Source organism: Pseudomyrmex gracilis, unplaced genomic scaffold (assembly GCF_002006095.1).
Source record: "Pseudomyrmex gracilis isolate BER0280 unplaced genomic scaffold, ASM200609v1 scaffold_12, whole genome shotgun sequence".
Lineage (NCBI taxonomy): Eukaryota > Metazoa > Arthropoda > Insecta > Hymenoptera > Formicidae > Pseudomyrmex > Pseudomyrmex gracilis.
Genome location: NW_018020596.1, coordinates 225,630 through 251,799, shown reverse-complemented (window position 1 = coordinate 251,799; position 26,170 = coordinate 225,630). Strand labels below are relative to the sequence as shown.

General features: G+C 43.0%; 1 protein-coding gene across 3 annotated transcripts; it reads left to right on the top strand.

The window, feature by feature from the left end:
• Window positions 1-174: 174 nt before the first annotated feature.
• Window positions 175-24,426, top strand: LOC109863733 (protein sprouty homolog 2-like). 3 transcript variants are annotated; one of them, XM_020444210.1, is made up of 2 exons: window positions 175-381; window positions 21,964-24,426. In XM_020444210.1, the coding sequence occupies exon 2, from the start codon at window positions 22,464-22,466 to the stop codon at window positions 23,847-23,849; it is 1,386 nt and encodes a 461-aa protein (XP_020299799.1). In that variant the 5' UTR covers window positions 175-381; window positions 21,964-22,463; the 3' UTR covers window positions 23,850-24,426. The 3 variants fall into 3 exon arrangements, with proteins under 3 accessions (XP_020299799.1, XP_020299801.1, XP_020299800.1); XM_020444212.1 differs by lacking the exon at window positions 175-381 and adding an exon at window positions 16,229-16,578; XM_020444211.1 differs by lacking the exon at window positions 175-381 and adding an exon at window positions 16,229-17,041.
• Window positions 24,427-26,170: the final 1,744 nt, after the last annotated feature.

Sequence of the window (26,170 nt, the reverse complement as noted above, 5' to 3'; positions counted from 1 at the left end):
CGTTTCCCCGGTGTGAAAGGGGAGTACGTAGGTGAGACGAAAGTGCCGAAAGTGTGGATACCTCGGACAACAATCCGCCCCCGGCGCTGCCCCCGCGGCGGCCCTCGCGCAACGCCGCCGCCGTCGTCTTGAGGTGCGACAACGCGCCGCGACGTACGGCGACGACGGATATTACGTTAACAACGGCGGCTACGACGGCGCCGCTGCCGACAACGACGACGAAGACGACGACGACGACCATCGGGACGTCCACTGTTACGGTGCCAGCCACGTTGTCCTCCACGTTCCACGGCTCAACGACCTCTCCGGCCGTTCAAGTGTCGCCGCCACTCCTAACACCGCCCCAATATCCTGCGCCCCCACGGCCTCCTAGTCGTACTGGTGAGTATACGTCACAATTTCTTCTCTTGTCACATCTCCTTTCTTTTTCTCGATACATTCAGATTTTGTTTCGCGAGTGTTCTTCGTTCGCGAATAGCCGAGCACATGTCTGTGAGATTCTCTTCTCGTGCGTCTGAAACTGTAATTGTCATGTTAATTCGAAATCTTGATATTAATAAAGGTGTGGTGGGTTCACAATTAATGATTATAGAACTTGGAGACAGGTGACATTGTTTTTTTTTTTATAAATTGTATAACATTGCACCGCAAAAATCAATTATGCATTTGCAAGAGAAGACCGTTCCTGAGAAAATTAAGCGCGTTTTGCTTACGACAACAAATAAACTACAGGGTCAAACATTCGACAGAGAATAGACCTTCGTTAAAGATGTTTTGAATCACAGACAACTTTGTGTAGTTTCCTCGGTACAGTCTTGGCAAACATTAAAGATTTATTTTGTGAACAACAAGAAAACAAACGTGTTAAAAATTCATAAAAAAAACTACATATGTATATACACATATAATTCTTTATATGCGTAAACTGTAATTGTATATGAAATTCCGCCTCGTTGTTTCCAAGCCACGCTAATCATTTCGACCGGGAGTGATTGATAAGCGTTTCGTCCGTCGGCGGAAGTTGATCAGATCAAATTCTCTCAATTGCTCTTATCTTTCTTTTTTCCGGTTCTCCGTCTCATATCTCATCGTTGAAGATTATTTTGAGTTTTTAGATTGTCCTCGAGTCGATAAACACCTATTTCATAAAAAAAAACTTCGTTATTTCTAAAAGAATAAAGATTTTTCGTTATTTCTCTTAAAGTTAAACAATTCTCAGTTATATCTTCAAATGCAAATTCACAAAGTAATATCGTGAAGACGGCGCGTTTATTTGAAAACTAATTAATATTTAATTAAATAATTTTGCACAAGTTTGTTGTACTTTGTTTTTTTTTTTTTTTTTTTTTTTAATATAGATATTTCTGTTCGGAATTATAATCAGGCAACGAAGTGAATGAAGTTTCGAATCTCTCGGAGAATTGCGTGTGTATTTTATTTTCTCTGTTTTTCTCGCGTGTATATTCGTCCCGATATATTTTTAGCCGTTCTGCGCTTTCGTGAATTTCACTGCATATTTGTTCTCGTAGAAGCTTCTCGTGTGTGGAATACAATAATTTTATCCGTTTCATTCTCACGTTGCATCGATCTCTCTTAGAGGTCGCGCGCGATTTCGTGCCAACTTCATCGACGACGGTTAGACGAGGCATGACTCGTGTTGCTGCGCGCATTGAGTCACATTACGCTTTCATAGAGACCGAACAGGGGCGAAGCGGTGAATGAAACCCACAGGTGTAGAAAGTTTGCGAGAAAGTTGCCGTCGCCTTCCTGTTCGTAAAACTCACTCGATCATGTTCTTCTCTTTCTCTTTTCGCTCACGGCGCCGGTATTGTGTACCGGCTGAAAACGTAAAATCGATTCCCATACCATAGAACGACACGCATTTCCCGCTAAAATACAATTAAAAAAAATACTGTTAATTAATTTTGTCTTTACATGTATACATACGCGCTACTTATATATCATACATTTATATATGCACTATTTTGATAAATACTTTTTCTATCTTTTTTTTTTTATACACAAGAGTTAAAGACAGATCGATTGGATCAGGTTGTGTTATTTGACAAATAAAAACGTATGAGTTTTATGCCAAACAATAATTACATTTAATTCGATTTTTTTTATTATGAAAAGTATTGAGTTTAACAATCTGCCTCGCGCGCTTTTTTACGAATCACCCGTTATAACGCGGCGCCCGCGTATGCACGGCATATTGACACAGAGACTTGAACACGTCCCTCGGTCGCTCTCATTGGCACCACACGCGTGAATGCCACTCAGCCTCGGAGTCGCTTTTTGCACACACCTTTGTACGAGCGTCTCTTCTTATGTGCGCGCGCGTTACAAGCCGATACACATCGATTGTTCTACGGACAGGAAAGGTGGATACGTTCGTGTTTGTCGACTCTTCTCGGTTTACCTATGTGCATATGTACATACATACATATATATATATAAATATATATACATACGTACGTACGTACATATACACATGCGCGTTGGACGGCATATAGCTCCGCGAAGTCGATCCGGCATGAATGAAGCCATGATTTCCACGCATGGCGCTTAAGTAGGCGACTCGAGACCGGCTCGCGAAAACGAGTAGGCTCGACTCTCTCTCCGAGTCTTTCGCGACCTAAGTGTGAACTTTTAGCGCGACTTGTTCGCTCATTGAAGCACACACATCGAAATCCCATTATTACTTCACGAGTTTTCTTTTACTTACCACGTAATGCCACGTAATTTATAATCAAATGAAATACACACGATCTTCCGAGGTGTTAAGCGGATGCTGTGCTTGCACGATCGTAGCAACGACGCACACGGAGCGTGTATGCTCAGAAAGTTGCATCAAATAACGCATTTCGTTATTTAAATTTATTATCGGCGCGCGTTGCGCACAACTTCGTGCGGGAACACCTCCAACCGTATGTCGATAACTTTATGTTAATATAAAACCGCAGACGCGTGAGTAATTCTCGAAGTCTGTCGAGCTCTCTCGATTCCACACAGTAGTCGATCAAACTCGCGCTTGAATCTCGCTGTATAATCGTTCTCTTTCTCTCGCTCCTCTCTCGCACGTGTTACTCCTTTCGCGTTTCTCCTTCCCCTTTACTCACTCACTCATTCACTCGCTCACTCGCACACACACATACACACATCCAAGTAACATGAGACACTATCTTCATGTTTGCGTTAACTCCGTTATCTCATGTTCCTCCATTTTGATTTCTCTATCTATCTATCTATCTATCCTCTTTGCCCGTTCTCGAATTTTTCTCTGCGTCTTCTATTTCTTTTTTTCTTTCTCTTTTTCTCTCTCTCTCTCTCTCTTTCTTTCTCTCTGCTAATGATCTCTTCTCCTCGTCTGTACCATAGACCCATTTCTTCCTCTCGTTTGGTTTTGCGCGAGCAGCGAGTGCAATCAACGAACGAGTCGTCGTTGTGCGTTGTCGCGTCACATCCGGTCTCGTCGCGATCGGTCCCTCCCCCTTCTTCCTCTTTTCTCTCTTTCTGTCTATCTATCTATTTATCTATCCGTCTGTATCTTCTTCTCTGCTGATCGTCCATTCTTCTTTTCCTCTCATCGCTTCTCTCTTCACATAAGTACACGTGCGCGATCGTCTTTTTTTTTTTTTTTTCTAGTCTTTGCTTTTGATGATTGTTCTGACAGGAGGGAGAAGAGACGATAGGAATAAAATTAAATTTATTTGATGTTTCGAAATGTGTGTGTTTTTTTTTAATCAATCAGGTGGGACAGTACGTCGATCAATTTTCGACGCTTCTATCGGATGTTTCGAAATGGTTCTTGATATGAATTAAATATCACTGTGTAATATCAGCGAGTAATATTGATCGATGTAACGTATAGATACCTGGCGCAAATTACGCAATCTCTCGTCGATACCAAATACGACTGTTGTATAAACCGAAACTTTTTTGTCGTCGGCTTTCGCACGATCTTTTTTTTTTTTTTTTTTTTTTTTTTTTAATGTGATCGTAATACGAACATTTGTTACGTGTAAAAGCCGGATATTCGTTCGTTATAGTAGTTGAGAATAGAATTGTTTACGTTTCTGATGTCTGACGGAAACTTTTAAAAATCATCGCTTCATTCAGATAAGAAATGTAATAATTGCGATATTATACAGTATGCAAATAAGGCGATTCAAAGTGTAATTGTAGAGGAGCGCGCAGTGTTTTTGTGTATCGCATGTAAACACACATATGCGTGTAAAAACGGTCGAGGTGAACGGAGGTGAGATAAACGAGATAAACTTATTTCCGGTGTATACAGAGTGAAAAACAGACACGCTTAGACGCTGCCGCGCTAATATACTTATATAAGAAGAGCATTTCCTCTTTATAGGTTATTGCTTCGTATATCTCGCGGCGAGTTCCGCCAGGCGATACATCGTCTAATTACATCACGAGAATTATTTACTCGTTAAGCGATATACGTGTTGCATAGAGCACGACATATTTGCGAAGAGCGAAAATAGCGTGCGTCATGAATTAGGCGCGGCCTTGACAATTATATATCGCGCTTTTACGCTAACGACGTTCCGAGCTTTCAAATTAGAAGGTTCGCGTTTGCCACGCCTACTTACTTTCCCGATATAGAAAATAAATTACCGTTTTTTTTTCTGGAAAATATTTTATCGTTCATCTTCTTTACATTTGCAAAAAAAAGTCTGTACACAATCTTCGGATCGTACACCGAAAATTTGACGTATTTATTGAAAAAAAATTTTACGCGAAATATGGATGTTAAAAATTATGGGAAAGAAAAAAATAGAATATATAGTAACGTGATGTAATTGTAACGCGAGTCGTGTGATCGTCACGGGTTTTGCCTAACACCATTTGCGATTTCTATTTACCGTGTTAACTCTCAGTTATTAATCGTAACATAATTAGCGAAGCGTAATTAATTGCGTAATCAATTATACGTATCTCTTTCTACAATGTATGTATATTTTATCGTCATTCGGCTGAAACGAACGACGGTGTTCAATTCACGCGATTTTCGCGATTGAATTTTCGCGTCGATTCATTACAGTGACGTTACGTATGCACGCACGCACAACTTGATTTTACTCAGCACATTCTTCGGCACACGCTGCGTGTGCAGCGGGGTCACCGCGACGAGTCTACACACGACTAGTCACGAAAAGGTTAAGAGAGCGAGAGAATCGTCATCTGTTCTCTCTTTCTCTTGCTCTTCCGTCTTTTTCACTCCGGCGTTTTCGTTGTGTCTCCGGTGTGTTTCATCCCCTCTTTCGTTCGTTTGCGTACGCGACTCTTTCTGCCTTTCTCCCGTTTTCCCCCCTTGTCCTCTCTCTCTCTCTTTCTCTCTCTCTCTCTCTCTCTCTCTCTCTCTCTCTCTCGTCCCCTTCTTTGCTGTTCTTTAACTTTTCCCTGGCCGTCCTTGGGGAGGGAGGGGGAGGTGGGGAAGAGAAAGAACGTTGACCTCGTGGTTCCTCTCTCGGCGCGGTCTCTCGCCTCTCCGGGTTTCATTCAGAATGCGACGTTGAGAGCGAGGTTCCTCGCAAGTTGGTACACAGCGTAACGAATGATGTGGCAAAAGTGTGCGTAACTCGGTTTGACTCCGAATCAAATCCGAGTGTTTCGGATCTAACGATCTCGCGATCGACGATTAATTGAAAATACGCGCGGCGCAATTTTTCTACACGCGTGAATCGTCAAGTTTACGCGGCGCAAGAAGTTTCCGAAGAACTTTGACAAAAGTGATAATCTATACAAGTGATTAATCTCCCAATTAATTTCGTTGAGAACAAATTTCAAATTCGATAGATGGGAATGCTTTAAGAATTGTACGTTCTTTCTTTATCTCTCAGAGAAAGGATAAGATCGTTTACAAGACCTCTTTACAAGAGAGAGAGAGAGAGAGAGAGAAAGAAAGAAACAAACTCTCGCTTCCGTTTATTTTGTTTTCTACTTTAAGCAATTAAAGTAGGAAATAAAAGCAGTGCGATGCTTTTAGTGTATCCTAAGCGGATATTATTGATCGCCGTCAGCGCCGAAATTGATTGATCGACGCTTAAAGCAAAGACCCGCAGCTCAAAGAGCGGATGAGAACGAGCGACTTGAATTAAACGGAGAACTTAATGAACCTCATTCGTATGGGAGTCGTCGTCGGCTTTAAATAGGACGGGGCACAGAAGCGCAAGCGAGCGAGCGCAAATTTGAAGAGCACGACGCGAGCGTGTCATGGGCGCGGAGGCGCGAACGCGAGAGAATCTTTGTGTGGATATGTATATACTTTAAGTTAGAGCTTGAAATAAATTGGACGCTTGGATCAATGTGAGGATGACCTCTGTTGAAATATATATCTCGACCTGAATAAAGCGCGCTTTTATAATTCTAATCTGTATTGTATTTAACTTCGTTCGCACAAATTTTACCGCGTTTGATCTTCGAAAGATAAGACCCACGTGTGCTCACTCGAATTTCAATAACTTGAATAGATATTCTTTCGTGTATCGCATTTTTTTTTTTTTTTGAACATAGAAATAAAACGCGCGTTGAAAAAAGTAAACGGAAAAGTTTTGAATGGTTTACTTTTTTTTACCTATCTTTGTGATGACGAAATAGAGAAGACGTGATTTTATGAAAACAAGATCTATCTGTATGATACTTTTGATATCCGTGTTTCAGAGCGCATTATCTTCTTTACTTAAAGTCTGCTTGGTGGAAAATAAAAAATTTACTGTTTTCCATGTGTATCCCGATGAACAGTCAAACACTTCACTGAATCAGCTTGACATTCATAAGCGGCCGCTGTTACACTCGAGTACATCGTCGCATATATCGTTCGATTGCTGAACGTCAAGCAACATTGGACACGTGCGGCACGCTTGGATGGGTGGCCGCCAAGTGTGCCGGGTACTGTTGTAACATTTTTTTAATGGCTAATAGATTTGTACCTGAATAGCCGCACTATATAGACACATCCTTATACAGGGATGTCATTAATTAAAAACTCGCATCGACGGCGCAATCTTAATTAGTTTGCACATTCCGCTATGTAAACACTTTTGGACTTGGTGTGCGGGAGAGCTGCTGAATTTTCGCACTTGTTTCTTTTCCTTCGAGAATTTGACGGTCTCGACTTTGATGTAGAAATCTAAACAAAAAACAAACGCAGAAATGTAATTCGGTTAATTTCTCTCTCTTGTGCAGTCAGTAATTTCTCAAATAACAGAAAAAGAGAGAGAGAGAGAGAGAGAAGAGAGAAGGCGAGAAGAGAAATGGTGAGAAGAGGAGGAAAGAGGGAACAGGGGAGAAAAAAGAGAGAAAAGACGTTGCGTATATTCGTTGGTCGCTATAAATACGATAAGATGCAGTCGAAAGCGGGCTGCATGCGTGTGCCGCGCGTACGCACGCCCACACGCACGCACGCATCCGCGTGTAATTCCGACGTTCCAGCGTTTCTCGGCGTGTACATGACGCTTGAATGCCGAAAATAGTTTTTCGCATGCGAAAGAGAGAAAGAGAGGCGGCAGAGAGAAGAGAGAGAACATCTCTTTCTCTCTTTCTATCTCTTTCTCTCTCTTCATTCGACACTACTACCGTATGGGTCGACGCGTAGGCGCACACCTAGCACATATACATATATATAGGGTGTCTCTTATTTCGATAATATGAGAGTAAGAGTGAGAAAGAGATTATTTATCATATATTTTATTTATTAATAAAAGTGATGACACAGATGTGCTAAGTTTGAAACAAAATTATATCAATCGAAAGAATTGACATTGACTTCAATGCTTTTTTCATCTGGAAATAAATACGACGGAAACTCCAAGTTGAGATTTTCAATGTAATTTGTAACGGCACACACACACACACACCGTTCTTGGTTTTATTTCGGTACTCTCCTCGGTGCATTTCCGTAGTTGTTACTTCTCGTTCATATTTCTGTTATAATAACGCGATAACCTTACGTCGTTATGTCAAAGAAATCCGCTTATCTGACTTCGTGCTTTTGCTCGTCAAACAGTTCGTACGGCTTGTAGTTGTGTACAGTGTAGTTTTTCGACAAAGTTACGTCTTATTTTCTCGGTTTCTCTCGAGAAATGAGCCGTCGAGCGTCGCAAAATTTCTCTCCGAGAAACATTGTCACTTCATCTCGTGTAGATTCGTTTTCTTAGGAGGTTTCCTCACATCGGGGAATCACTTCAGCGAGAAAAATATACAAACTTCCTTGCAAATAACCCGAGGAACGAGCGAGTCGATCGAAGATCAAAGTCAAGAGAAGATGTCTTGGACCGTATGGCATTTTCATTTCTTGAATGCCACAGCAATTGTGAACGTTTTCGTTTCTGTCTGTCTGTTTGTCTTTTTTTATTTATGTTTCAACATCTCTTTCTGGTAATAAAAATATCTATAATAATTCTATTACTATTATTATTATTATTGGTGTTATTTAAATAAGTTTTTCGTGTTTTCTGAAAAAATGCATCGGCGTTGATTTTGAAACGAGACGAAGAAGTAAGGTACATCTGTGGAAAGATTAACCTGCTACAGCAGGTATCACGGTGCAGCGGAAAAGCCGGAAGACGAGTGTTCATTCTCTCATTGTACTTCGCACGACAGGTTTTCCTTTTTTTCTTTACTTTTTTTGTGAAATTCCCTTCGCTCTGAAAATATTTTTGTTATGAGTCGTGACTTGCTACGATTGAATCAGAAGTTTATCTGTATAACTACGAATTTTTCAAACCAGTATTGTGGTCACGTTATTGTAAAAAGGACAAGTCGGCGAAATCTCTGTGTGTTCTACGTCTATGTATCTTCTAAGAAAACATCCCCGGGACATTCGCGGAATGGCCTTGCGTTATTCCTGCTCTCGCTTATCGATCATCAAACACCGTTGTAGACTTTACAAACAAACCCGAGGAAATTAATTGTCACTGATAATGTCAAACATGTTTTTCGCTTGTGGGAAATATTTTCTCACTACAGATTTCTTGACTTTCGCTGTATTTAAATTTAATTCGCCGCGTATATCTTACACCTCACGACGATAATATTAACTCTTTGTGTGGAAAAAAATACGAAAAATTAAACGCGTCGCGAGAATCGTGTCATTTCTCGCTCCTGACGTCATATTGAGCCAATACAAGCTGACTAACGAAATAGCCGTGCCTTTAATACGGATAATTAGTTGCGAATCGATTGTACCCCGAACGCCGCGACGAGAGAAGGACGATACTTTTGTCGACGTTATGGACTACACGCAAACACAGCCGCGTGGGCGTCGTCTGGGTGATATCCGGTGTTGCGTATATGTGCTCGCCCTTTATTACATTCTTCTCTCGTTTTCGTTTCCTTCGACGCGTCTATGTCTCGCATTTTATCTCTAGCACAGCAATCGTCGAGATTTCCATAATTCTTTCACCGAGTGTTCTCTTTCGTCACTTAACACACACACACACACACACACACAGAGAGAGAGAGAGAGAGATGAAAAAAATTTATTTGTAGATACATCCGTCAATTGTGCGTTCGCAAACAAAACCGTCGAACAAGTTGTTAATTATTTTTCATTTTTTTTTAATTATGTTATAAACATTAAAAACAATTCGATGTTAAGTTTAATTTAATGTAACAAAATGTGGACAATCAAAAATGATGAAAATTAGATAATCAGCATAATTTTCTCTTGCCGGTTCGTCCTTTCTTCTTCGTAAAAACACCGAGCATTTTTTAGCGCGTTATTTTTCATTTTTGAATTTACATAATTTTTCAAAGATACGCAAATTGTTTACATTGTTGTGTCCCAGATAATTGTTCTGCGTGTGATAAATCGCAGGTGGATAACGCAAACTTAGCGAGTCGAGAGAGCGAGTCGTGGATATAGACTCGGAGGGAGTACTCGCGTTGTCCAGGCTGTTTTGCGGTTTTTTGCGACACAGTCGAGAGAGCGTGCCCCACGCGGCGAGAACAGATGTTTACGATTCGTTCGTTCGTCGCTCCGTTTTGTCGTGACTAATATCACTATAAATTCACTTGCACAACACATTATCCGCAAAATCCCGTAATCCTTGAGTGAAAACAACGTTAGATCCGGATAGGAGCGATCGTTAAGCCGGCAATCGTTCCCCCGATCCGGGTTTTGGGAATTGGAACGTATTATCTCTTTTCCACGGCCAAGCGGCTTTATTTTTTCTGGTAAACTTCTTAGAAAAATATTTCGACTTCCGTTTGGTAAAACGTCCCTTTGAGAGATTCTTTTTCCTTGTCCTGAAACGATTTGTACGATGAAGATTAAAGAAGGAATTTTTATATATTCCGCGTCTCAAATATACACGCGTTTCTCGAAACCGTCAAGTTTCTCTTTTAAACTTGTCAAGTTGTTATAAATTTTGAAAAACAAATATTTTCCTCAAAATTTTAATCACAATTTTAATCTAAACACGTTTAAACATATATATTCTAATTTTCTGTACTTTGTTATTTTTTTTAAATAATTTCTATTTTTGTTACTGTTTTTTTTATTTTTTTTATGTGTACATGTGTGTATATATAATTTGTGAAATACGTTAAGTAATCGTACCGGAAGCAAAAGAAGAAACTGATAAAAGATACACTTCTCTAAAATAAACGGTATATTCTGACATCCAAGGGTTAACAGAGGGCATTGAAATGTTAGTACGAAGTTATATGTCGTCATCGCGTGTTATCTGGGAGACGTCTTATGTCGGACTCGTTCGCGTTACAGTCACCGCGGAATTGCGGCGCGTACAGATTTTATCTCTGCGAACGCTCACGCTCGCTCTTCCAAGTTCGTTCGATTATGCGGTGAGCGGCACGACGTTTTCACGTCGAGTCGTACAGGGTCCTCATGTCGATCCGGGGGGGCAGTTTCTTGGCAGTGGGATATTACCTGGAAACGCGTCGCGCTATCGCGCCCAACTCCGCGCCGAATTTCGCGTTTCTATCTCGACGAAAAGTCACGACGAATCGCGCACGCGCGCGCAACTATTCGAATCTTGGTCGCGCCGATGAAAGTTGAGATGCACAGAGTACTTACATATAGCAGACAGAAAATCACACACACACACACACACACACACAATGAGTAGATGAGAAATTCAAATCAACGCAAAATAAAAACAATTGACGTCGGACGTACACAAAAAAAAAATCGTATTTGGTTAATTTTCTAAAATTTACTTTCTCAACATCGACATAAACGACACTTCGATTCTATTTAAATCTCCCAGACTACAGACTTGGCGGACTTCGTTCAGCTGTCTCGAACACCCGCCGTCGAGATGATATAAACGCGGGAAAACATCGGCAGCGAGGCGTGGAAGTGTATATAGGTTGCTCCAAAGACCGCGACGAGGACTATAACCGCGCCGCACCACGAATCGCCGCAGAATATTCCACCTCACGATCTATTTGTATATCAGGAGTGTGTCAAGCTCAGTTCTCAGATCGGCACCTCTCGAAGGATGAAACTGGAGATTTTGTTAGAACCCGTATCCCGATCTCTTACATTGCGGTCACACGCTTCGAATCTGATCGCTATAAAGCGTTTCATTAGGCATCTGTTTTGCAAACGAGTCGAGGAAAAAAAAAACACATAATCTACGCTTTTAAAATGTCTATCGTACACACTGGCGCGTTGTGTTGGATCCACATCCCAGGAAGAAGAAGGTCGTGCAACTCTTTGTCTTGCGCTCTCGACTTCGCTCTCGGCAGCCAACTCGTTCGTTCGCTTGCTCGAGAGTGAAAGAGAGAGAGAGAGAGAGAGAGAGAGAAAAGAGAGAGAACGCGAGCGGCCTTTCTTCCTCCTGATTCCGGGGCCGAAAATAAGCTGATCCAATTCCAGCTGTGGAGAATCCTTGATTTTTCGTCGTCTCTCTCGCCACCGACCGCTCGAATTCCGTAAACATTGGGAATTTTGTGCGCGGCGCGGTCATTGTGTAATTGGCTCAGCCCTCAAGGCATGCGCCTTCCTCGCGAAATCGGAAACGCTCGAAATAAACCTACGCTCCTTCTCGATCCGCGCTTCGCTCAGACGCGCTTCCTCCCACGTTTGCCGACTATCAAACCGACATCAACCGACATCGAACAATCGAACTGTTTATTCTTTACTTTTTAATAATTAATCTTGTTACATTATACGTTGTATGTCCAATTGTTGTTTCATTGATGTAAGTTCTGCACATAATTCTTACGTGATTTATACAAATTGCCAAAAGAGAGAACAAGATACGGTTTGGTCTTAACACCTTGCACGGAGTTGTTTATTACGACGTCGTAATCGACCTCTCAATTCATCGCGTATGCGAACCCCGACGCGGGTGTGGCTCTCTCGCTCGCCATCTCTGCTTTCCTCGCGATAGAACGCGACAATCCAATATCCGCTGGCAAACGGGAGAGCTTGTGCATCCGCTTGAGAAGTGGCGCATCTCTTTGATTAATGAATGTTAATTATTGCGATTGGGGGTGTGACTTCATATATTCCACTTTATCCAAACTCTGACACGTTTGCGTTTAACGTCACTCATATCTATCTGAAAATCCCGTCCTTCTTTTGGGGGAGTGGGTAACGATTTCACTCTCATCTAAAAAAGTAAAACAACTTTTACAAAAAATTTGCGAGATCATTTAATGTACATCGCGCAAAAACTCACGATCTGATCTCCGTAGAAATCATATCCGATTTCTGGACTTTCAACGTGTTCAAGAGCTGCGTGTAAGTTTAACGCCACATGCACATTTGCCACACCTTTCTAAACTACGATCTCTCAAGTATCAACAGAAATTCTCTTTATTCACATTGAAATTTACAGAATAAAACAGCGTTGTATAGTGTTTAGTATTGAAGTTTAGAGAATATTATTTTCTTGAGCGTGATAAATATCTTTTTGATTAAAAATTCTTGAAACGGTTGAAAAAAAACGTTGCACCAAAATCAGGCAGCGAGACAAAAGAATGTTTTGTGATATCGCAGAGGCTTTAAAATTACGCGGTAATTTATCAGTTTTTCTTTTTTTTTTTTTTAAAGAAGTCGTAAGAAAGATAGAGATTGGTGACGTGTTTGGAAATAACTCTGTTATCAGAGAACTAGAGATGCAATTTATTTTCGCAAGCGGATTTTTCAGCATGAAACAGCATTCGCTTGATGATGCAGCTAAGGCAAGCCCTCGTCAAAGTTTACTTGGGCTGTTCTCTCGTTTACTCGTTGCTCGTTGCTCGCCCGTTTAGCTTAACATGCCTTTGCGCTTCTCTCCTCGAATCAGGGACGTAGCGATGAATTTGTTCTGGTGTGAAAGAGTCTGTGAAAGATTTATGTTGTACACACATAAAACGTTTGCTAATAATCTTATTATTTTAAATCGCTTTATTAAACGTATGAGAGCGTAAATTTTCTTTTTGCAAATTTATCGATAATTGCTATCGAAAGACATTTGTGACGATTTGATATAAGATTAGTTAAAAGTCATTTGACTCATATTTATGGTTTTTTTTTTTAATAAAAATGAAATATGTCAATTTTTCGATTTTCATCGCGAAACTTTCTCGAAATTCGAAATCTCGCAAGAAAAATTTTATCGTTACAGTTTCGACTTATTTTTGCGCAAGAGAATTATCTCTTTTCTGATTTTACCACCTGTTCTATGTGTAAATATCTATGTCGATATTGTATGGTTCGCTTTTCTATGAACGGTTGCGAGTAACGATAGAAATGTCGCGACATATGTGACCACAAAAAAGAGATAAGTCAAGAAGTTTTGGCTAGTTCGCTTGGATTTCGGAGCAGTTCACCGGAAAGATGAAGAGATGACATTAACGCCTGGTGCCAAGCGCGCACACGCAAGAAAATACCGAGAATAAAAGCTCACGAGCCTTGTCTACGTCTTCGTCTTTTAACAAAAGGTGCTTGCGTGGCACGCTTTCGCTACGTCAACGATAAAATAAAATGATACGTTCTGTATGTTCGTTCTCATTATTTTGAGAGACCAGAGAGCTATTCGAGAATTTTGGAATATTTCGATTGAGCACATCTTAATCGTCTACCTTTTTTTTTGCCTCATCCAAGTGGTAATATTATTTTTATTTGTAATTACGTAGCGTTAATTATTTCCGAATAATTGTGAACAATTTCTAACTCTCACGTGCGTGTTTCTTTCTCTCACTGTGCGCAATAAATTTACACAAATACGTAATAAATCGGCGTATTATTTCGTCTTACGCGAGTGCGCAACTTCACAAAACTCGGAATGGGCCGCGTAACGACTCCGCGCAAGCGTACGTCACTGCGTCAGATTGGCGGAAGGAGGAAGGGAGGGAGAAAGGGAAGAAGGGAAGGGGAAGATGTCGCAGGGCTAAGAAAAGGGAATGAGTGGGAGCGACATACTCGGTTGCACGGAGCGGGAACCACAGCGGGTGTAGGTGAGAGAAACAGAGAAAGAGAGAGGTGTCGACGATGCGGGCAATGGTGAAACAGAGACAGGATAAATGAACGTGCGTATTTGCTCGCGTGCGTAAGATAGAGAAGAAATGAAAAGGAAGAGAAGAGAAAGAGGGGCGAAAGAGAAGGGGAAGGGAAAGAGGGACGAAGTCAGCGCACGAATGAATGAACAGTGCACGACGAGGATGGAATTAATGAGTGGGATAAATATAGAATCGAGTAGCGCGCCAGAGAGAGAGAGAAAGAGAGGGAGGGAGGGAGAGGGAGAGAGAAGGAGAATGAGATGGCCGCACGCTACTTTTTCTCTTTCTCCCACTTCTCGCGGTACTCCTCTATCTTGTTTCTTTCTCTTTCCGCTTTTCTCTCTTCTTTTCTATCCGTATCCTCCATCGACTCCGGCCTCTGCATGCGAGTTCGCCTCGTTGCTCGTAAAGCCTCGTCGTTCATGTCTCTGTGTGTGAAATCGTAAGATCGTAAGACGAGGCTGAAGAATTGGAATGAAAACCACCCTAAAATCGATTTTTCATGTGCTCCCTTTTTGATACTAAAGATTCTTTACGCAAAAGTGTAATCTCGTAGAGAGAGAATTGTAGAATATAAACTCGTTCATATCTACCTTAATGAATTGTATAACATTGTTGGCACTTGTTCTTACAAGACGCATTTATTTTAAAATGCAATTCACGAATTATTCTGTAACATCAAACTGTGTATCAACATATATTGCTGTTTTTATTATTTAATTCTCAATATTTTAATAGAAATGTTTTTAATATTATTACACTTAATTATTATTATTATTACAATTAAAAGTCAACAAGTTCTCAAGATGTTGGTATATCTCGTGAGAAGAATCGCATTTTCCAAAATCTAACGCTCTCTGAGATCTCTCGAAACATCGTGGTAATCGCCGGAAGGCGACACATTACGTTACATTGCGTTTACGTCGTGTATTCGATCGATAAAACGCCTTCTATCGATAGTATCTCTCGCATTTATTCCGAGCATTTAAATCGCGGAAAAGCGATTTAGAAAAACTAACTAAAACTATAATAACGACGACGACGACGACGACGACAACATTGCATCACCAGCATCGTCATCATCACCGGTATCATTACTACTATCATTTTCCTTTGCGTATGTCAAATGACAAACACACTCGTCGCTGTCGAGCCGCGCCGACGCCGTGTGACGGCGACGGAGGCTGCCGCATGGCGGTGACGACGTAAGTAATGTTTTCATTCAATCCGAAGCTTCAATGATAGCTTCTGTCCATTCATAAAAAGCTTCGGTGTGCGTCAGGCCGACCGGGAGCGGCGCACGCACGTTGATCCACATTATCGCCAGATGGCGACGCCGTACCGTGCAAGAGAGGTCGTTTCCTTTCCCTCTTCTCGTTTCCCCACCCTATCGTTGACCCGTCTCTCTTCTCGTTCTCTTCTTCACTCCCCACCTCTTTTCTTTTTCTCCTCCGTCCCCGCGTCGACTGCCGCCATTCATGGCTTCCTTCCCACCGTCTCTCTTCCTGTTTTCCCTCCCTCCGCCAACGTTTCGTCCCACTACTTCGCGCGCCGCACACTCCTCCTCTTCGCCTCTCACGCTCTTTCTCGCTCTTACACGCGCACAACACGCATACGCACACATTTATATATATACTCTTTTTCTCTCTCTCTCTCTCTCTCTCTCTCTCTTTCTCTCTCCCTTGACGTGTCCCTCTTCACGTCGGCCGCTGCCGCCTTTCCAGCTCGATTCGCTCGCGGCAAACCCATTGTCAGTCGTTCGTCGACGGTCTTCGTGTTCGTTTCGTGACTGTTTCTGTTGTTTCTCTCTTTCTCTCTCTAACGGCGCGCGCGCGCGCTCATTCAGTCTTCTGCGGTGTCCAGCTGTTGCCTCGAGTACCTTCGAACGAAGGACCTCGCCCATGTGTCCGTTCGATTAAAAGTGCCATTTTCTCAGAAAACCGACGGAGCCTGGAACCATCAGTGCCGTTAACGACGTTGTGAGGGCTTCCATGTCGGTGCATATGGAGCTCGGTCCGCGCTCCGAGCACGGCAATGCGAGACTCTGACACTCCATTTTTCGTGCGACAAACGGAATAGGCGAAAGGGCGAGGAAGTGTAAGTGTAACGAACGTAGGACGAAAGTGCGAGTAGCGGATTTCTTCTTAGAGCGCGTTTCGACCGTCGGAGGCTCGCGAATATATATCTCTCTTTTTCTCTCTTTTTTTTCTCTCTCTCTCTCTCTCTCTCTTTCTCTCTCTTTCTCCCTTCCTTCTTTCCTTCTCTCTCGCTCTCCCGAGGACGACGGCTTGTCTCTCCGATGCCGTGCCAGATCGAGAGAGAATGCGGATTCGAGCGTCGCCACGAAGGGGCAGAATCCCGAATCACGGACGGCGACTCGAGGAGTTCCACTATGACTTCGGGAACGTTTCTTCGCGAATATCCTCGGGATTGTCCTCGCCGTTCTGTCAAGTGTCACTGCCGCGCATGAAAGTGCGTTCTGCTGTTCCCGGCAAGTGTCGTCGGCTACGGCGGAATCTACCGTTTTTTTCTCGCCGCCCGCTAGTCCTATGAATTTTCAGTAAGTGTTTTGTTTTCCTTGCTCAAGTTTCGAGATTTTTAGAGCCAAGTGTTGTGCGCAATTTCTTTCTTCACACGCTTTCAATAATTTTTCAATAGCCTATTGTTTTTAATTTTTACCGCGTGAGCTCGTGGATGTTGTTATAGGTGTTACGTTAGACGTAACAAACACGCCGAATTTGTTAACAAATTGTGATTGTCCGAATTTTATTGTCATCTTTCTTCTTTTAAGTGTTACTTGAAACTTGTAGGCTGGATATACGTATTGCCAGTATCGAAGGTGCGACCGCACAATTAACTCGTGACGTTAGTTTATAATTCTGGTAATTAACAATTAGATAGTTGTGTGTGGTCAGTAGTCATTAAAATATTATTTCTGGATTGATCTCAATTTCGAGAGTTAGCCACATCATCCTGAATAACTGTCTTAAATACTGTACAAAGAATACAGTAAACGAAAAGGATTTAAAGTTGACTCAATGGAAGAGTTTTGACATTAGTGAACAAAAAGTGCTTTTTTTAGTGGATTTGTAAGAACGAATCTCTCTCGGTCTGAGAGATTCGTGTGTGCTTTTACAAAATGCAGCAAATGTCAGAATGGAAGAAAAAAAAATGAAGCTATAGTGTGCGTATTCGGAGCTGATTACGCCGCGCGTTCTAGCGTGTTGTTGCAAGTAATTGGCGAATTTCACGGATTCCACTGGAGATTTCCGGAGCAATCGCGAAGTTCCTACGTGCAATTATGCATATAATATCCGAGTGGTGGTCCCCGTCACAAGAGAAAGAAAGACATGCGTTATCGTCACGCGTAATTGAAACTCGTTAGCGGATCACGTCTGCCTACGAATCTGAAACGCCGGCGAAACAGATAACGGGAGGAAGAAACGTATCCGGTCTTATCGCGCTCGTTTCCGAATGAAATTAAAGGCCGCTGTATTAAACGTCGGGATTCATAAGCTTGTATAAAAGGAGCTTTTATACAAGCTGCGACGTTCTTTTTTAGAGCGTTCGCTTACGTTTCGACACGATGAATAACGGCGCAGCGCAAACAAGTATTCGCAAGATCTGTGAATTCAATTGCATATTAAAAAAACAAATTCTTTGTGATTGATTTTTTTTTATTTTAATTGCGTCTCTCTGTGTTGGTTGAAATTTACCGTCTGTATGATCTTATAACTACATATACAATATATTAAACAAAATTTGTAACATTTTCTGGTAAGTTTTTACGAGAAAATATATTACATCTGTTCTCTGTGTGCGTCTGAGACTATATTTTTCTGATCGCGCTAATGTAATTTGTTTGACCGACTAAAAACTTGAAAAAAATTATTGTTATAACGTGACCCAGTTTGTGCCTAAGACCGAGTGAAATTTATCATTCGCGCTTTCGTCGGGAAGTGTTGCGCGAATTTACAAAATCCGCTGATAGTGTCGTTCTATGAGGGAATTGCTATGGTTCACTTGTCAAAGAAGAAACGTTCTCATAAATATATTCTAAAATCTCTCTCTCTCTCTCTCTCTCTCTCTCTCTCTTCTCTTATCGGAGTGCGTAATCAAAACTTGTTAGTAGCGACGTTTTGATTGTGCATATCTAGACCGCAGAGGAAACCAATATCGGAGGAAGGACTTGTCCGGTCTTATCGGCTCGCGACGTTTCCGACTGGCATTAAAAAACTATATAAATGTCGCGCGATGGTGTTAGGTCGCACATGTACAGTCACGTAATATCATCTTTTTCCTTTTTTGCTTTTCTCGTTCAATAACATATTCAAGTCAACTTGAACATGTGTGTGTGTTTTCGCACGCGCAGAATTATCTTTTTAAAAATACCAGAATATCATTAAAATTTGACGTTAATTAATTTTATGAAGAGTTTTATGTGATATATTGTACGTCATAAACGCGACGCGCTTTTTAAATTTATTTCTCTCTTTACAAATTTGTAAAGATGATAAGAAATTATGAAGAAAATCTTGTATTAAATTTTAGTTTAATAACTCTTGAAACTGTATACGAGAAATCTAAAGAAGCAACGAATTGCTTATTTTAGATGATGTTACCGTCCATGTATTACTAACTCGATGAACATGCGGATATCATGTCGCACAATCATCCTATCGTCGTCATCGATTCATTTATCGAATATTTTCTGTGACTTCCTTCGTCTTGCGTACGCACAGCACAATTGATTCAGCGTTTATGATTTAATTATTACCAGGAAAATCCGCGTAAATAATACCTGATAATTGACGATGTGTAAGTAGCGACGGCGAATATCTCCGCGAATCGATCGAGCAGGAAATTGACAATTAATCGTAATTATATTAACAATATCACATATGAATAATTATGATCGCGGATTATGTGTGCGCGAAGTGACGCGTGTAGAACGTCGTTTTCAAATTGAGATTTTGAATTTTTTTTTTGCACGTATTTAATTTCAAACCGTTGTCAATATTATTATTGTACCACACGAAATATGCGACAAAAACAAATAAATGGTGAAAAATTGTTAACCATTTTCAACGGGGGGCGTTAAGGATAATGATCGAGAGACGACGCGACATGTCGCGAGATGCTAGATCGTCGGCGCGATTATTATAACGGTGCCGTGACGAGAGAGAGACGATGTCGCCGTACGATCGTATGCGGATCGTTGAGTCAAATCGTTTCTCGGGTACACCGGCCGCTCTTCTCGCGCTCGTTCGTTCGCGAAAACGACGGTTGCCTTATCTGCGGACGGCAGGCGCGGAGCGGCTAAAAGCTTTGACCTATGGCAGTCGGTCGACGATAGCCGGTCCGCGCATTCCACTCCGAGCGCACCCTTTCTGAATGGCCCGCCTGTTTCTCGCCGCGGTCGCTTGACGCCGCTCCGCTCCTTTTCCGAGAGTTGCTGGCAATCGTCGTCTCTTGTGTGGAGCTTCTCGAACAGTTCCTCTTCGAGATGTAAATCGAGTTTCAAACAAAGATTATTGTGACTTATAAATAAAAAAAATCAGACATCATCTTATAGGAAGAAAAAAACTACAGAAACATCAATCGTTCGATTAATTACAGATACAGCTTGTAAAAAACCGTGAATTTTACACTAGGGGTATTAGAAATGATTGCGGTGAAGTTAATGTTATATTCTGAATGAATTCTCAGACGCGCGGGTAAGGAGGAAGAGCGCAATCTCGTACACGTCGTGTATACCACGTAGCAGTTTCTTCTGCACGCTTCTGCAAGTTACGAAGCGAGGCTAGAGATATGTTCTTGCGTGGCGAGGTATTGAATTAAATTCACGACGAGTGAGAGACTTTCCCACGATTCGGAATATTTCGCCGAAGGAGTAGAGCTGGTTCTTCTTCTTCTTCTTCTTCTTCTTCTTCGGGAGAAGAAGAATCGGTCGCCCGAACGATCAGAGAACCTCGGTGTTGTCGAGAAGTTAACCTTAGCCGCGATAAAAAAAATAAAAAAAAATAAAAATAAAAAAAANAAAAAAAAAAAAAAAACACGTGCCGTCACAAAAAATGTGCGTAGCGCACATTTTAAATAAAACGTTAAAATCCCGAGAGAAAACAGATGGCGCGAGACAAGAATTTCTCTTCTCCCGTCTCGAGGAAATATTGAGCAATATAGTCGCGAGTTGAAAGGTGTTCGCGCACCCGAAGGATGATCAAGTGGGAGCGACTGATAAAACACGGAACATATCGCGGGGCGCTTAATGTGATCTCGATTGTACATACAATTCTCGGAATACGCACAATAATCGACTCGCGCGCGCGGCTTCAAAGTTGAACGCGCTCGAGAAAGAGAGAGAAAGAGAGAGAGAGAGAGAGAGTCCGTTACAATCGCGCTTCCGTTAGTTAGTCTCTCGAATTGTGCGCGGTTCAGGTGAATGAGCGAACGATGTACACACAACTGAAGGTATATACACATAATAATCAAAGCCGCAACATCGTGATTGCGAGACTCCGTGTGTAATTCTTGGGAGTGGCTCTCAATGTGCGAAACATTTAAGAGAATTTACTTTGGCGAAAAGTAAAACGATTTTCTTGCAAACTCTCTGAACTCTCTCTTTTTTCTCATCTCTGTATTAAATCCTTCTATATTTGGAAAAAAGTTAACATTCTTCTTGATTTCTCTTGAACTCTCATCTGTGTAAGTTCTGTTTAATTTTGTCGTTACGTAATACTTTTATTACGTATATTGTGTAAGAAGTGTGGAATTATATAAATAGAGTACAAGTAATATTATATGCCCGATCGATTTTTGCGTGTGTGGGTTATCCGCGCAGAAATATATATTGAGAAAAATCACGAATAAAGAGCGCGATTTCGTTTCGGCTCCAAGTAAAAGCTTGATGCGGAGGATGCGAACATCGCGCAAGGCTTTCTCGATTTCTTCCATGTCGTGGGCGCCGCGAGTGGGTTGGTGATCACCGAATCGAGAACTCCGCGGCCCACTCGCACCATGTTCGCCCACGTATAAACTGAACCACTCTTCTCGTGAAGCGCGTAGGTACTGACCCAACGCCTCCTCACCCCACATCCGTCGTCGTTGTCGTTCGGTTACTCTGATTTTTTCAGTTTTCGAAAATTCGTAGGTCGACGTGGCATTTCGCGATTTTTTACTTGGAATTCTCTCTCTTTCTCTTTTCCCTCTTCCTCTCTCTCTCTCTCTCTCTTTCTCTCTCTCTCTCATCAACATAAATTGCGCATTCCAGGTTACACTTAGCTATTAGACTACCTTGAAAAATAAATAGTGAGATAATTTGTTGTTATTTTAAAAAAGTCTTGCGCATATTGTTGTTGTTGATAATGAAAAAAAGCGCAAATTGTATTTAGCAATTAGATAGGATAAATAATAAAATAGCAGTAGAACATCACACTGGATCAGGTCGAGTATAACACAATATCTTGGTTGTAATGGTTTCAGGTGGGGATGAAGCGTGTGTCGCGACGGCGAGAGGAAGCGGACGCGGAGTATTACCGAGCCCCATCCTCGCTAATGGAACGCCCTCGTCGAGAGTGCCACCACCTCGCGCGGGCTGGGCAGTGCGGATTACCGAGGCGACACTTACCCCAACGTCAAATCAACGTCCATCGGTTCCAAGTACGCCGTCGACGGCCGTCGAACAATGGGCTAACGAGCGGACGGCACCGATTTGGACGGATCGCGCATCATCACCGTCGTTGTCAGCAACAGCAACAAGAACGGTATCAATTCAAGGAGAAGCCAGAGGACCAGGTAGCCCCGTTGCTATCCGTCTCGAGCATCGCCGTATCACGAAGAGGGAGGAGCTGGAGACGACGAAGAAGGTGGAGCACCGGCAACAGTGTCAGGATCATCGACAGCAGCAGCAACAGCGTCAGCTGGAGACACCAGTGACGCACAATCTAGGAGCAGCAGGCCATCTTGAACTGAGTGGTCGGCCGATGTCGCGGAATAATGCGATACCGCCGCTCTCGCGGCCTCCTTCGTTTCCGCGAACGAGCGTTGCCGCCGGTACTAATGACGATTGTACCGGCAGCACCGCCGAGGACGCAGATTCGCGTCTCGTTCTCGCTGAGAGCCGCGTGCACGATCACAGCCGACCGTTTCCACCGCCTCGGTTGCCGGTTGTGCACATGGCGACGGTACCGTCCGTGCCGCCGCCGCCACCACCTCCGTCGCAGTCAGGTGGTGTAACGACGGCTTCGCTACCCGGGACGCCAACGTCCCACCGGGTAGCGCCTCTCACCATGCCACTGACCCCGTTATCGAGTTCCTTCCGGAGTAGGTCGTCCTTACGTCGCGCGCAGAATGCGGAAACATTATCAGTCGACACGAATTCCAGAAGTCTGTTGTCACCGTCGTCCGCGGACACGACGACAATGACGACGATGACGACGACAATCTCGTCGTCGCCTAGGGGCGGAGAGGTGAGCCTCGCGACACCGCGACCGGACGGCGAGAGAATTAGCAACGAGTATGTCGAGACGCCGTTCAAGAACTCGCGCGGCAACCAGGAACGACGCCTCGACACTGATAGCAAGGCTACCGGGGATTGTCCGAAGAACGAGAGGCGGCATCGTCATCATTCTCATCATCATCATCATCATCATCATCGGAATCACGAGGATGCAACGGTTGTGCCGACACATAGAGCACGTGGTCGTGCGAGGAATCAAGGTCTACGCGGAACACCAACCGGCGCTTCTTCCACGTCAACAAACGCAACGATGGTGAACACTATCACCAAACAACCGGTGTCCTTCACGAAGGAGCCGGCTAATACTCTCGGCACGAGGTCCTACGATCCAGCTAGTCTGTCGATTATATGTGACTTTTGCGGTAGATGTCGATGCGAGGCGTGTCGGGAGCCGCCTCCACTGCCTAGCAAGTGGCTCTGCAACAACACGTGCCTCTGCTCGGCCGAGACCGTCCTGGATTGCGTGTCCTGCCTGTGCTGCGTCAAAGGTTTCTTTTATCATTGCGTAGACGGTGGCAGCGGTGGCGGTGTCGCTACCAACATGGACGGTGAGGTAGCGACGAGTTGCGCGGATGAGCCGTGCTCTTGCACCGGTAACCGTACGACGTCCAAGTGGGCCTGTTTGGGCGCGCTGACGCTCGTGATGCCCTGTTTGCTATGTTACTGGCCCCTCAAGGGCTGCGTTAACCTCTGCGAGGCGTGCTATGCGCGTCACGCTGCGCAGGGCTGCCGTTGCAATCCGAGCGCGGTTAGCGGTGCCGGCGGGAGACATCAACCCATCGCCAGCGATATCGGGGATTCGAGAGATCCGGAGAAGAGGCTGTTGGATCCAGTCACGCCGGAACTCTGAGCGGAACCGCGTCACCCGCCTACGTCACGTATCGAGAACCGAAGGAGAAGATCGGAGTTTATCTAGGGAACTTATAGAATCTCGCTCTGATGGACGTGTCGAACGGTGCGTGTGAGATCAGAGGGAACAAACAAGTGAAATTGCATCAAGTACAAGAGTTGCATTTAAGTCGAAGAGAACGATTATGGATTTTGACGAACCTGTACGTTTGACGATGCGAATGTCTTTATTTATTATTCTATGAACGGAAAGTGTGCGTGTATGTAATAATGCGAAGGTCAGAGAATGAGAAGGAATGTATGTATATGTATGTGTGTGCGTGTGTGTTTTTCGCGTTTGCATGCGCGCGTTGTGTGGCAACGATAGAGAGAGAGAAACGAGGTACGCGAATTAGCCGTATCGTTCAGACATACCACTTACGTACAGATAAGCCTATACATAATGAATGTGCATTGTATCACACACACGTCGAGCGAAATTGAAAGAACGATAATATACCGGGACTCGGGGAGGGGGGAGGGGGGATTACCAACGTACACAGAAAAAAATAAAGAAAAACTAAAAATATATATATATATATATATAAATATTATAAATATAATTTTATTATATATATAGAGAAAGAAATGTACATTGTACATATATGTTACGTTTGTATAAAGAACAAACTTTTTTTTTCTACGGTTAATTTATTTGCGGCTGTAACGCTAAATGTGTGGTTCATGAGATATCGAGCGAGAGACAGTGGGGGATGAGCGTGAACCGAAAAATTTGTATCAATAACACGCGCACATGGACCAATATTGGCCGCTGAGTATAAAAGTTTGCTTACAAGATGAAGATTTTCCGGCGGATAAAAATAAAGGAGAGATGGCAATCAAAGAGGGAGAGGAAGAGAAAAAAAAGATAAAAATAAAAAGTAAAAAACACTTATACAAACACCGTAACGTCTATGTGTGATAAAGAGACGTGTTGAAAAACGCGCGTTGCAAGGAAGCCATATTTGGGAAAGACGGTTCTGCCGACAAGGAGAATGAGAGGGGAGGAGGAGAAGGTAAAAAAAAATTAAAAAAAAATAAAAAAAAAAAAAAAGCGAAGAGAGTCTCGCGTCTCCACTTCGCGTTGATATTTTCTCCAGTATTATCTAGTCCTGCAAGCGTTTTTTTACTCATTTAGCATTTTTCTTTTACTAACGGGCTATACGGCGTGTACGCGCGGAAGTGGAGACACGACGAGTATATATTTTGCGCGGGATTTTTCTCCTTCAACGACTCACTCGATCGGCAGAGAAGTTTGGGCAAAACGCAGTTGTTGTGGTTCCCGTCCTTCTTCGACGATATTTCCTCGAAAAAGAAAAACAAACGATCGATCGTACGAGTTGCGATTTCAAAACGAACGCGTACGTACATACACTGCGGCCCAATGATTCGGTTCCGCGAGAGGAGAAGGGCTGCTTTTCCCCCTTCTATACGTCGTTTTACTCCAGCCGTTAGCGATCGATCAACAAGCGGTGGATAGCGGACGAAAGAAAACTTCGTTTAGAAGGGGGGAATTCTCTTCCTCTCTCGTAGAACCGATTCCATTGCTCCGTACGTGAATGCTGTTTTCTATCCCAAAAGATGGCTTACTATCTTTCTCTTTCTCTCTTTCCTTCAATGGCTCGTTGCCCTTCCGTTACGAAGGACAGGCTCGTACCGAGACAACAGGAACAGAAGAAGAGAACGTGAACGAAGAAGGGCGGACAGAAAAGAATCTTTATGGCTTCGGTGCAAGAAATGGCCAAACGACGTAAAAGATGCATAACGAGGTTTCTGATGTAAAACGAATGCGAGGCGAGTGTAACAGAAGCACACCAAACGCGTTTTTGAGGCGCGTGTAGCGCGCGAGAGAAGCGAGTAGCGCCTTTGCCTTATTAACCCCTTCGCTGCGTAACTCGTGCGTATGTGTATGTGTACGTCGCGTGCATGTGTATGTGTGTGTACTCGAAAATTAACGATTATTTTCGAAATCGACGGTACATATCGAGCTTCGCGGAGGCCAACGATGTGTATGCAAGAACGTAGGTCCGAATTAAAATACCGGTTGTGGTCGCGAGATCAGTTTTTCCATAGAATTTTCTCTTTCTCTCTCTTTATCTCGACAGCATGAAAGTAAATAATCAATCATCGTCCCACACAACGGACTGTTTTGAAATTTGAAGCGTGTCGCAGCGAAAGAGTTAATTGATCCTTCGTCTCTCTTTTTCTCTCTCTCTCTCTCTTCCTCTCTCTCTCCGTCTGGTTCTAACGCGATCCATTTCCTGCTAGAACCAGAACCGAGAT